Source organism: Nycticebus coucang, chromosome 10 (genome assembly GCF_027406575.1).
Source record: "Nycticebus coucang isolate mNycCou1 chromosome 10, mNycCou1.pri, whole genome shotgun sequence".
NCBI classification, from domain to species: Eukaryota; Metazoa; Chordata; class Mammalia; order Primates; family Lorisidae; genus Nycticebus; species Nycticebus coucang.
The window spans coordinates 3,210,679-3,224,588 of NC_069789.1; the positions used below are offsets into that span (position 1 = coordinate 3,210,679).

At 37.9% G+C, this 13,910-nt stretch overlaps 1 protein-coding gene across 7 annotated transcripts in view; it reads right to left on the minus strand.

Moving 5' to 3' along the window:
* ADGRL3 (adhesion G protein-coupled receptor L3) overlaps window positions 1-13,910 on the minus strand; it is a 784,489-nt gene that overhangs the window by 225,256 nt on the left and 545,323 nt on the right. For all 7 annotated transcript variants that reach the window (XM_053607086.1, XM_053607089.1, XM_053607085.1 and 4 more), the window contains one exon: window positions 1,108-1,188. In XM_053607086.1, the coding sequence (XP_053463061.1) occupies window positions 1,108-1,188 (81 nt within the window). The remainder of the gene's footprint in view (window positions 1-1,107; window positions 1,189-13,910) is intronic.

The window sequence follows — 13,910 nt, forward strand, 5'->3', positions numbered from 1 at the left end:
ACTCCAGGGAGAGGACACAGCCTAACAGGAAGCACATCCATGAAAGTCGGGCCTAACGACTTCTAAGGAATTAATACTGTGGAAAATATAAGACAATACGCTGTGTAACTTAAAACCAAACTGTTAACCTTGGGATACTTGGTTATGTATAAAATTAGAAGGCGTGTCCACGTAACATCAGCTTTGAACACGATGAAACATTTTCAAAGTCAATGACAAATATTCCTTTAAAGAAAGATTAATTCTGTAGATAGATTATAAAATAATAGATGTCACCTTTCAATTTTTATTCTGTATGACTATTTTTTAAAAACCTTTAGGCTAAGCGAGGTGGCTTACACCTGTAATCCGCACTTTGGGAGGGGAGCTAGGAGCATTGCTTGTGAGAGGCAATTGAGACCCAGTTACTATCTGTCTATCTATCTATCACCTGTGTATCTATCTATTATTATTATTATTCTTTATTTGATTAGCCAGGGGTGGTCACGTGTAGCTGTAGTCCCAGCTACTTTGGGAGGCTAAGGTGGGAGGATTGCTCAAGTCCAGGAGTTCAAGGCTGCAGTAAGCTACGATCATACTGCTCCACTCCAGCCTGGGTAACAGAGTAAGACTCTGCCTCTAAATTAAATAAATAGATGAATAAATAAATAAATAAAAGCAGGTCGCATTCAGTTTAAAAACACATAATTCTAATTTATATATTTCTAAAGCTAAATGATTGCATTAATACAAAATGACTTTTCAAAAAGAATAATATACCATTTTACAAGGAAAAAAATATCTGTCACTATAACTTACATTAACACATCTTCATGTATAAAACAGAACAGCAGAAGAAGAAAGTCCCAATACAAAAGGAATAAAAATCCGGTAATCCCTAATCTATAAATTTCTATTTCTAAAAGGCATTGTGTTTTGGATTAGAAAGAATTCTTGGAATAATATTTCTCATTTGCTCTACTTTCAGAGCGCTCACACACTTCAGTTTTTATCCTTCCTGCTTTTAAACAATGAATTACAACATATATATTTAAAATCATATTTAATTAATTGACTCCTCCAAAGAATGAATAGAGGACCCTTTTCTTTAAATAAAGAAAAACTCACCTTTAGCAGAGGGTCTGTCTAGCTCAGAGTCAAGGTGAATTGGTGGAGAAATATATGAAACTTGACCGTGATGTGCCTGCCCTGTTGAGCCAAAAAAAAAAAAAGTGTTAAGAAGGCATTGTAATTATATCTTTCACTTTTTTTGTTTTTATAAAGTTCCAGTATCTTACTCCAACTGAATTACTACTACCAGTATCTTACTCCAACTGAACTACTATAAATTACTACCAGTATCTTACTCCAACTGAACTACTAAGCCACTACAGAATTCAAACGAATCTTCTTAAACATGAAAATGATATGTGTCATCCAAACCATCACCCAATTAAAGCAGTGCTACTTCAACTGAGTTTAATTTTTTGTTGTTATTATTACAGATTTGCGGCTGAGTGTGCTGGCTCACACCTGTAATCCTACCCATCTGGCAGGCCGAGGCAGGTGGATTGCTCGAGCTCAGGATTTCAAGACCAGCCTGAACAAGAGCGTGACCTGTCTTCACTAAAAATAGAAAAAAATTATCCAGGTGTTGTGGCAGGCTTCTGTAGTCCCATCTACTTGGGAGGGTGAAGCAGGAGGATGGCTTGAGCCCAGGAGTCTGAGGTTCTGTGACAGAGGCTGAGTCCACTGCACTCTAGCCCAGAACCAACAGGAGTGAGACTCTGCCTAAAATGAAAATAAAATAAAAAATAAATAAATTACAAATTTGTTGTGGAATAATAATTTTAAAAACATAATAAAATGAGTTATCAGAAAATGAGATAAAATGGCAGGTGCCTGTGGCTCAAAGGAGTAGTGCGCCAGCCCCATATGTTGGAGGTGGTGGGTTCAAACCCAGCTCTGGCCAAAAAATGAAAAAAAAAAAAAAAAAAAAGAAAAGAAAGAGATAAAAACTAAAACCAAAGACATGTAAAAATACAAGTGCTTATTCATGTACTGTTATATATCAGATAGACACTCAAGGCTATATTAAAATGCTATAAGTGCTTGTAAACACTATTTCTGCATTTATTTCATTTCATATCATGATAATAAACAGTTTGTGGACTTGCATCAATGTACAGATAAGATTAATACTTTGAGAGACATTTAATTAGATCACTGCACCACCTTGATTAATTTATATTTTATCATTAAAATTCACTTCAATTATTTGAATAAAAATATGTTCCTTTAACTCTGCGACCCTGAGGGCAGAGCTTGCCGGGGCAGATCGCTCACAATGGCTCCCTGTGACCCAGAGCCAAACACTATTAGCTCCATCTGGCTCAGCGGCTCAGACTAGGGCCCTAGACAAAGGCCAAAGTTCTCCGCACTCCCACTCAGGGTCTCCCCAAGGCAGTTGGAAGGAAGTATGGAGAAACCTCAAAGCACTCAAGCTAGACCTCCCAATTGATCCTGCAATCCCATTACTGGGCATCTACCCAGAAGGAAAAAAATCCTTTTATCATAAGGACACTTGTACTAGACTGTTTATTGCAACTCAATTTACAATCGCCAAAATGTGGAAACAGCCTAAATGCCCACCAACCCAGGAATGGATTAACAAGCTGTGGTATATGTACACCATGGAATACTATTGAGCCATTAAAAAAAATGGAGACTTTACATTCTTCATATTAACCTGGATGGACGTGGAAGACATTATTCTTAGTAAAGCATCACAAGAATGGAGAAGCATGAATCCTATGTACTCAATTTTGATATGAGGACAATTAATGACAATTAAGGTTATGGGGGGGAAGCAGAAAGAGGGACGGAGGGAGGGGGGTGGGGCCTTGGTGTGTGTCACACTTTATGGGGGCAAGACATGATTGCAAGAGGGACTTTACCTAACAATTGCAATCAGTGTAACCTGGCTTATTGTACTCTCAATGAATCCCCAACAATAATAAAAAAAAAATTTGTTCCTACCTGTATTCAACGGAAAAACAGTAAACACAATTTAAAAAGCAGGCAGCATGTGAAATTTACTAAATGTAGAATATAAATGTCTTACCACAATAACTAAGAAACTACCGTGAAGGCTATGTTAACCAGTGAGATGAAAATATTTCAAACTATATGTAAAACCAGCACATTGTACCCCACGATTGCATTAATGTACACAGCTATGATTTAATAATAAATAAATAAATGAACAAGTATCAGGTAGATTGATTTCCTGTTCCTTCCAAAGCATTCTATATATTTGTCATACACTAACTTGCTCATGAGTTGAAAGTGGTAAAGTTGATTTAAAGGCCAAGATGCTGGCGTAAAAACTTGTTAGCTTAAAAGAATTCTCTGATGCACAAAGTAGTTTGTATACTGATGACCCAGCCAACAATTAGGATTTTTCAGGCTTTCTTGAAAGTCTAATTAGAGAGTCAGTTCAATTTCTAAAGCTACTTTATATAAAGAAGGTGTGAGCATGAGAGGAGGACCCACCACTCTCTCCCTGTAATAAGAATATGCAGTTATATATTCGCACATTTACTATGCCAATTTGCAGGGTTGTTAATCTCTTTTCCTAAACAAGGAAAGTTAATGATACATAGATTATGATGACAGTTAGAGTAACCTTCCCGTTTCAAGTAATATTGGACTTGTAATAAACTCTGCTGATTCCTCTTAGGAGGCACATTCTAAATAATTAATACGGCTCCCTGCTGATGGGAGCTGCTGTGGCTCCCAGCACTTTTCTAGCTAACAGCAGAGAAAGTGGAGAGGCTGTAATGTTCCGAGTCCCTCGGAATAGTAACGAAGAATATTGCACATTCACTAGCCGTGTTCCAGTGGAATAATAAAAGCATTATTATAAAAGGAGTAATGCAACATTTAGGTACCACTGTCAGTCCCTTTTTAATATAGCTTATTAAAACCTTCAGAGTATACTAATTATGAAACCACCTATTTTCCTATGTAATATGTTGGTGAAAAGAACGTTTCTGTTTATGCTGTTCTTCACTTCTACACATACATTGACTTGAAATTCAGTAGATCTTGTAAATAAAATAATGCATCTTTTATTTTATATTGGCTCAAATGAACCTCAGGAGATAAAATACTGTGGATTTCACGTCTCATACTAGAACTCGGCTTTCACAATGTACGACAGTAACACAACACATTCACACACCTCATCTGCTTTTATCCAACCACCACCACCACCACGTACTTTGTTAATACACACACATTTTTAAACCGAAGAATAGTGGTGACTGGGAAATGGAAGACACGCTTATGAATTTTTATTCATAATTACTCCAGTTAAAATGATACATTTTCATGGAGATATCATCTACATCTATACCTAGGCATGTGTCTGTGTTTAGATATAATTCACACACCGTAAGGTTCACCCACTCAAAGCACATACAATTCAGTGGTTTTTTAGTACATGTGCAGAGTTGTGCAATCACAACCTTAGAAGACATTCGTTATAACTGAAAGGAATCTCAGGTCCACCACTGTCCCTCCCCATTCCTCCCAACCCATCCCAGCTCTAGCCAACCACTCTGTAGATCTGCCTAATTGGGCAGTTCATATAAGTGAGTAATACAATTCATATTGTATATTCGTGATCAGCTTCTTTCATGCAACATAATTTTAAAAATTCATCCACGCTGTAGCATAAATTGGTACATTTCTTTTTGTTGCCAAGTAATATTCCTTGCCATAGACCTACCACCTTTTTTTTTTTTTTTTGTAGAGACAGAGTCTCACTCTACCACCCTCGGGTAGAGAGCTGTGGCGTCACACGGCTCACAGCAACCTCCAACTCCTGGGCTTACGCGATTCTCCTGCCTCAGCCTCCCGAGCAGCTGGGACTACAGGTGCCCGCCACAACGCCCGGCTATTTTTTGGTTGCAGTTTGGCCGGGGCTGGGTTTGAACCCGCCACCCTCGGCATATGGGGCTGGTGCCCTGCTCACTGAGCCACAGGCGCCGCCCAGACCTACCACCTTTTATGTATCCATTCGTCCAGTGAAGAGCGTTTGAGATCATTTCTACCTCTTGGCTATATTTTGAACAATGCTGCTATGAACTCTCATGTCCAAAGTTCTGTGTGTGGTTGTTTTGGTTACCTACAGGTGGAATTACTTATCCTGTGGTAATGCCATGTATGAACTTTCGAGAAAGTGGCAAACTGATTTCCAAAGAGGCTGGACCATTTTACTTCTCACTACCAGTATACAAAGGTTCCAAAACCATGGAGGTATTTTTTAGGAATATTTTTAAAAGTTGTAGTATAGGCAAGTTAGGGTTGATAAAAAGTTGAAATCATTAATATTGAGATGGCTATGAAATCTGAGAAAGGGACGCTCTTTCCAAGCATAGATATAAAGGCACACTAGATAATTTGGATTTAATGTTCTGTAGTTCATCCCCTTTGAGAGGGTAGAAGGAGAAAAATGATCAAGCAAATGGAAAAAAAAAATACAAAAGAACTCATACTCTGAATTGACCACTGTCGGGATGCCCAGGAGAGCCCGGCGCTGCAGCAAAACTCCAAAGGCCGTTCATGGATTCTGGAAAAGCCATTACTTTTCTGCCTTCAATCTCTTTTTCAACTTTCATTTAATTTCTATTTTATTGAGAAGGCTTGTGCAATTTCTACTAAAGTTCAAATATAAAAAGGACTTGACCAGCTTTTGGTAGCAGAAACGGCTTTTCTCTCTTCCCTCTTTCAATATTTTACCAGCACATCTGAGCACAGAAATGCATTCACAGAACCATGGAATTGGAGGGAGAAGGCTATTGGATAGTTGTAGTCCTAAACCTACATTTTAGAATGAGGAAACTGACACCTTGAGAAGTTGGAGACCTTTTCAAAAGTCAAATCAAGGTGGTGGTTGTTAAGAGGGATGTCAGAGGAAGTGTCGCCGTGGGTCTGCAGGTGTCCGCTTGCAGCCCTCATCCTCCCTCACCTCTGAGAGTCCCTTAGAAAGGCTTTATTTTCTAGGTGTGTGGGGCATGAACTTCAGGGGTCTTGAGATATTAAAAAGGCTGAGAGCTATTTATTTATGAAAATAGTATTTTTTCCATTAGGCTATGTCTACAAACAGTTTAGTATAACAGAGGAGATCACTGCTCCAGAAGCAGGATGGACCATGTTAATAGGTTGACTCTGCCACATTGGGTCATATGGGCCAACTCATTCAGCAACTCATAAGTTGCTTTTCTAGATACCTTAATTTTTTCATTTGTATAACAAGGATTTTAAGAGCACTGACCTCACAGGATTGTCCTGAAGATTAATGAATTTATACGTGGTAGTCATTCAAACCCTGTTTGGTGCACAGTAAAGTAACTTAGCAATTTTTAGCAATTCTTATTTCTACAAATTCATTCTTTTTGTTCATTAATTCATCAGGCATGGGTGAATTTCTAGGTGTGCGGCATGCACCCAACACCATGATAAGTGACACCCCATGCCCTTATGTACAGGCAATGAGAAAGCAATAAACACAAGAAATTCATCAATTATATGTGAGAGACTCAGAGCAGTGGAAATGAGATGGGCTAAAACGGGGGTTGGGAGGGGGAGAGGCAGACTGCAATCTTAGACTGGGTGTCCTGGAAGGCCTAATCTAATCTTCATGAACAGAATGTAAGAATTCAAGAAAGGGAAAGAGATACCTGTCTTATAAGAAAGTCCAAGAAGATAAAAGTATAGATAGGACTGGGCAAATATCTGATTTTAGTAAGCCTGCAGAACTAACAACAGGCCGTCCCAAGTTACAAACATCCAGCTGACTTACGCCTCTCACTTACAAACAAAGGCTACTACAAGTCATTTGTAAATGTACCTGTTCCAACTTACACACAAATCAACTGAAGAACAAACCTACACAACCTATCTCATTCCAAACCTGGGGACCGCCCGCATGCTGTTTTTTTTTCCTAACCCATTTATTTCAAATTCTACATAGAATATTCATACAGAAATACTAGCAACATCACTACTTACAATGGATCAAAGAAGACATAAAATATTGAGATACACAGTTGGGAGAATGAACATGACTTTCTTCTTAAAATAAAAACACATTTGACTACTATAAAACCCCCACTGGTTCCCCCAGTGGTGCCATTTTTCAACTTAATTTTTCTTCTTTTTCTATAAAGTCCTATAAACAAGTTTAATAGTTTGTGCCTTTCTAGGCAGATTTTATGTCTTTTTGTTTGTTTGCTTTAAATTTTTCAACTGCTGATCTTGAATATTTTACTATGGAGTTACGACATTTCCCCCTTTAAAGACAATAAAATAAGATGCCACATTTTTACTCCTGGGGTTTTTAATGAGGTTATCATTTCACGTTTACAACCTTTAGGATGAAGGCCACAGATATTCTTTTCTGATCTATTATAAAAATTCTGATTCCATTGGAACGAGGGAACTCACATGAAACTACATTTAAGGACTGCACACAGAATTACCCTAAGTTTTCAAGACACTGTGAAAGCATCCTCCAAAAAAAAAAAAAAAAAACGCTTAATTTCTTCTTGAAAATAATCTCTGCTGCTGATTAAAAAAAAAAATCAAAGGTCAATGGGTTGTTGGTGCTGATGGAAATTGGGCAGGTTAGCATCGTAACAGCTTGCATTTTTGTCTTCAAATCCCACTCCGACTGTAGCCATCTGGTCCTTACAAAGTCAGCTTTCAGGTGACAACGTGAACACCAGTGAAAAGTAATCATAAAAAAAAAAAAGGATTTGTAAAGTTGCCAATTTGATACCTATCTTTTTTTTCAGGTCTTTTTTTTCTCCCCCTCATCTTTTCAATCATATATCTTTTCAGTGAGTTTAGTAAAACCCGAGGAGGCTGATTAGCAAGTTCATGGTTAGCTGGCTGAGGCTATGAAGGCGTTGACAGTGGTGCAGAGGTCACGGAGGGGCTTCTCTCTTGGGGATGTTATTTGCCACACAGAAAATAGATGGAGACGAAGTAATTTGAGGCATAGGTCACTTTGTGTGTGTGTGTGTGGGGCATTTCATTCAGCAAGTATTTCTTTAGCATCCACTTGCCCTCTGTGGCCATTATTGAGGGATTTCAGTCTACTCACAGTATTAGATGATTGCAGTGAAATACGATGGGGACCCTGCTCAAGGTGGGAGAGAAGGGCACAGCGTGGCGCCCCTTAAATGCTGGGAGGGAAAGTAGTGTCTGCAGAAAGCTGACATGTAAGGGAAGATGGAGTGGTGGTTCAGTGTTGGGTGATGGGAAGGTAGGGGGACGTGACGAGCAGGTGTCCACAGATCACAGGAGTAAGAGGGCAGGGCACAGGGAGCCACAGGTGAAGAGGGAGCAATGATACGTGAGGGGGGGTTAAACATTCAGAAATATGTTAAACAAAGACAGAATAAAACTACATGCCTATCGCCCAGCTCCAGCCATGAGTAACTCAGAGCCTGAATTGTTTTATTTCCTTCTTCTCATGGTCCTTTTCCCATCCCAGAATATATATATATATATATATATATATATATATATATATATATATATATTTTTTTTTTTTTTTTTTTTTTTTTTTTTTGGCCGGGGCTGGGTTTGAACCCGCCATCTCTAGCATATGGGGCCAGCACCCTACTCCTTTGAGCCACAGGCGCTGCCCCATTCCAGAATATTTTGAAGCCACCCTCAGCCATCATATAATTTCATCTGTAAATTACTTGACAATATATCTATAAAACATGGGAGCTCCTTAATAACTGGGATACCATTATGATACATTATGAAAAATGGATGGACATTAGATAAAGCAATTGTTCAGAAGAAATCAATACATCAGAAAGAAATGAAAATCTCTTAGTCCGCACAATCGCACATGGGTCTTGGTGTTGAAATCGCATCGCTGTGGGGGATGTTTCATATTTATGATGCACGTCAGTCGCTCACAGATGTACAGGGCAATATATTTTATAAAACGTTACAAACACTTGTCTTTCACAGACATGAAAAATAGACCTGGTGGTTATAAGTGACACATGTTAAATATGAGAAGCACCATTTCAAAAATATATTCCACGAAGTCTCCAAAACCTATTGTAGCAGGCAGTGCGATGATGGCAGAAAATGAAAAAAAGAATAGGAAAAGAAATCAGAGCATTTAATCCTGCAAAGATTGAGCAAATGAACACTTAAACATAAATAATGGTGAGGGGCCATGCCTGTGGCTCAGTGGGTAGAGCACTGGCCCCATATACCGAGGGTGGCAGGTTTGAACCTGGCCTCAGCCAAACTGCAACTAAAAAATAGTCAGGCATTGTGGCAGGCGCCTGTAGTCCCAGCTACTCAGGAGCCCGAGGCAAGAGAATCGTCTAAGCCCAGAAGTTGGAGGTTGCTGTGAGCGGTGATGCCACGGCACTCTACAGAGGGCAACAAAGTGAGACTCTGTCTCTAAAATAATAATAATAAAATAAATAACTGCAAAAGAGAAAGAAACTGTGATTGACCTTTCATTCATCCCCTCAGTTACTCATTTATTGGGCACTATTTAATAGAGTGCCTACTGTGTGACTTAGATCGAGTATTGAAAATAAATTGGTGAACTCTTGACTCTGGGAAGTTATGAAGAAATAAAAGTATGGATTTTAATTGGAAAACCCATGCACTAAAGTAAAAGAAGCCCAGTAAATATGTGTGTGACTGACAGAAGGTATTCAATATATATTTCTTCTTATTATTTTTTATCCATAAGAAAGAGAAAAATAATCTCTTTGGAGGGACTCAGTTAAGACTGGTAGAGACATAAGCACTGGCTCTGTAAGACAGAAGTTATTTATCATATTTACTCTCCCAATTGTCTTTGATATTTGAAAACATGATTCGTCATAATATAGTGCTTTTGAAGGGAGAAAAAGATGAGGCATTTTTGTGGCGTTTTATTTATGGAAAAAATTACATAAAGGGCATAGTCTATGAATTGCTTCAATCTGTATTTTTATTTATAAATCAATTTGCCTATCAAAACTTTACATCAAAGTATTTCAATTCTTTAATCTTTTTCAACATGCAGCCTAGATACTAAATTCCAAGAAAAGAAAAAGGAGCTTTATACTCACGTTCTGTTAAGAAAATTTATTAAGTGCTTAAAATTTCATGTTCTCTAGAAATTACATATTATACAGAATAATATTAATTTTGGCTACTCGTGAATTATTCTAGGATTTTAAACATTTGTTTTACTATTGGCTATAATTAAAAAAATAATAAACCACAAATCCTTTTGCTCCTCTAACCTACCTTTATTGGAAGGGTAACCTAAATAAACACATTTGGTGATGACTAGATAGGCCAAATTCGATATTAAAATCCAGGGACCAGCCTGAGCAAGAACAAGACCCCATCTCTACTAAAAATAGAAAAACTTGGGTGGTGCCTGTGGCTCAAAGAGTAGAGAGCCGGCCCCATATACTGGAGGTGGTGGGTTCAAACCTGGCCCCGGCCAAAAACTGCAAAGAAAGAAAAAAGAAAAAGAAAAACTAGTGGGCATTGTGGCAGGTGCATGTAGTCCCAGCTACAGAGGAGGCCGAGGCAGGAGGACTGCTCACCCGAAGAGTTTGAGGTTGCTGTGAGCTAAGATGACGCTGTGGCACTCTACCCAGGGCAACGAGTGAGACTCTGTGTCAAAAAGTAAAATAAAATCAAATCCATGAGGGTTGGAAGTAAAAACTACAGTTCCTACATGTTCTCTGTCATCCTAGGCCCTAATCAAATGTTTCAGATGTTGCATGTCTAGTGAAAACACCTATGAATGCCATAAAAGAAATTAAGATGAATGCTAAAACTGCTACATTTCAAACAATAAACAAGGGTGACATTGGGGGAAATTTCTTACTAAAATGAAAACAAATTCATAGGGCAATTAACTCCATTTAATTGAGAAATGTTACAAATTTGATAACTACCTCGAGTCTCTCTGCCTGTCTATTTCCCAGCAGAAAACTTTCACAATGTTTTTGAAAAGAGCTCTGTCAAATGAAGGACATGAGAATGAACCCATTATCGATTTAGCCTGTTGCATTTAGGGAAAGCAGATATTTAAAAAATACTCTTCTAATGTACTTTCCTTAGTGCATTTTCCCAAAATAACTTAATTATTAAGTACAAGGTAATTACATCATGATGATAGACTGTGAAAAACTTAAATAAATTGGCACCATCTTCCTATTATTCATCTATTTAATGGACCCGAAAATAGTTGATGACATAAAGAAGATACTGAAATGATGTGTTTAGGGGGAAAGATGATGGTCCTTAAAAAGTGATACCAGAATTATTTCAAAGGAGGACTGGCAGGAAGAAAAAAAAAAGAACTACAGAAGCAAACAGCCAGGAAGAAACCAAGGCAGGCGTCACAATAAAGAGGTTTGTTCTGGAGGACAAAGAAAGGAAGCTGCCCGCCGTGCTTACTTTTCTTTTTTTTTTTTTGCAGTTTCTGGCCGGGCCTGGGTTTGAACCTGCCACCTCCGGCATATGATGCTGGTACCCTATTCCTTTGAGCCACAGGCACCACCCCCCTTTTCTTTCTTTCCTTTTTTTTTTGGTCGTGGTTGAGTTTGAACCTGCCACCTCCAGCATATGGGGCTGGCGTTCTACCCCTTTGAGCCACTGGTGACACCCCATGCTTATGTTTTTTAAAGTTCTGCTTTAAAAATCTATCCCAGCAGGCTAAGAAAAATATAATGTGTTAACTTTTCCCTCCTTAGTCATAGATTAGAAAACACCCAGGAACACCAACTCTAAACGAGGAACAGGAAAGGGTGTTAAAGGATCTGAAACAACATTCACACGTGGATGGCAACAAAATGCTGACAACTGTTCCCCAAGGAATGGACCCAGATTTGAAAAGTGGCAGCCTGGACCTGACTGAATCCATGTTTCATGTGTTTCTCTGAAATAGTGGCCACCAGACACTCTTCACGTTAGCCCGAGACAAGCCGTATCTACAGGAGGATCAGAACGAGATCTCTCTACAGCAGAGTCCTAGGAAAGTAAATGTTTCTCAACCTACTTCAGAGAACGGTGGAAAATTGCAAATATATCCATTATGAGTCCAGTAAAATTAAAGAAGTTCTTTACATGGATAAGAATATAGTTAAGCAAAAAAAAAATATATATATATAGTTAAGCTAGATAATGAGGAATCAGAGGAGGCGATTTTTACAAGAAGTATGTCGTATAAAGGTTTGTGTGTCAATGTAACTATTCTTTAAAAGAAAAGAGACAGGGAGATCCTTATTTTCTCTACCGTTCGGTCAGAATTTCTCCTTCCTTTTCATCAATCCATGTATCCTGGGAGATGTTATGTCAGGAAGCCGCCCAGCAGGACCTGACAGCATGCTAGTTGTTAATAGTTGATTTAGATCAATACATGCCCGTATAACCTGAATTCAGACAATTCCACGCAGAGGTATTGCATACATCAGGCTTACAAAAATGGGATCAGAATGACCCAAGCATAATAAGGCCCGACTGGCACACAGAGAAATAAAAGGCTATGGATCTTCTCCCAGGATGATGACAGTGAATTTTCCCACCCAATTTTTTTTCAAGATACTCTAAAATATATCGCTGCATAGAATCAAACTGCTTGTAATAAAATCTGGCAACTCCCCTCTGTGTGCTAAAACGCTGTCAGCTGAGAATCTGAACTCTTTGTGCAAATTGTTCAACTGTGACAGACTTACCCTACTTTTATGTTTGCAGTATTTATCAAAAGAATTTAGAAGAATTAAAATGTAGCTTTATACTCACATAACAGGAACCATGCTTAGCAGAATTTTGAGGTACTAGGCATTTATATTATAGTTATGTATAAAAAGTTAAAATTGCCATAGACGTGAAAATATTTATAAAGTAACATCATAGGGTTTGACTGATTTTAAGATACATATATTAGATCATAATAGAAATATCTCATTTATGGTCATGCCAAATTATTTAATAGTTTTATGTTTTCCCCTTTAAGAGACAAATGTCTTCATGTTTGTACAAAAGTCATTGTATTTCTTTCTTTCTTTCTTTTTTTTTTTTTTTTTTTTTGCAGTTTTTGACCAAGGCTGGGTTTGAACCCACCACCTCCGGCATATGGGGCTGGCGCCCTAGTCCTTTGAGCCACAGGCACCGCCCCCCTTCTATTTCTTTATTGCAACTTAATGTAAGATTAAATCCTTGGCTATTATAATGTACCATTTCCATTTTGTTTTCCTTTTCTATATTAAAAAATCACTACATTTCAAGAAGAGAGTGAAGGAGTGAAGGTATGTCACAGGGAAAGAACAGGTGGATAGCTTTCTCTCATATTGTAGAAAGGAGACTCAATATTTTTATAATATTCATTTACAAAACCAGGCATATTTACCAATTGACAGGTACCATGATTACAAGCATTGTGAATATCTGAAATGGGAATAAGTGCAAGTAGAGACTTAATAGAATATAAAAATGCACAGTTTGAAATCTCAATATTAACACAAAGGATATCTTTACCTCTTCCATAAATTGAGGCTCAAATAATATTTTTTGCACAACTCCCATATGAAACATCAAATAATTTACTTTATACTTAAAAACAATCTTTGGTCATTAAAATAGACACTTAGCTAAATGCTATCGTTTGAAACTTTTCACTTATTTGAATTTTTAAGGATTCTCCTTGATACCATTTGTGAACAGAAATATAAAGGTAACAAAGACCAGTCTGCACGTTAGAGTCTTATTTTTTTTTTTCCTTAAGACTTCAAGGAAACAGCATCTGACAAGAGATATTTCAGTAGGTTTCAAGTGGGATTAAAAGGGATCATTCTTATTCATAA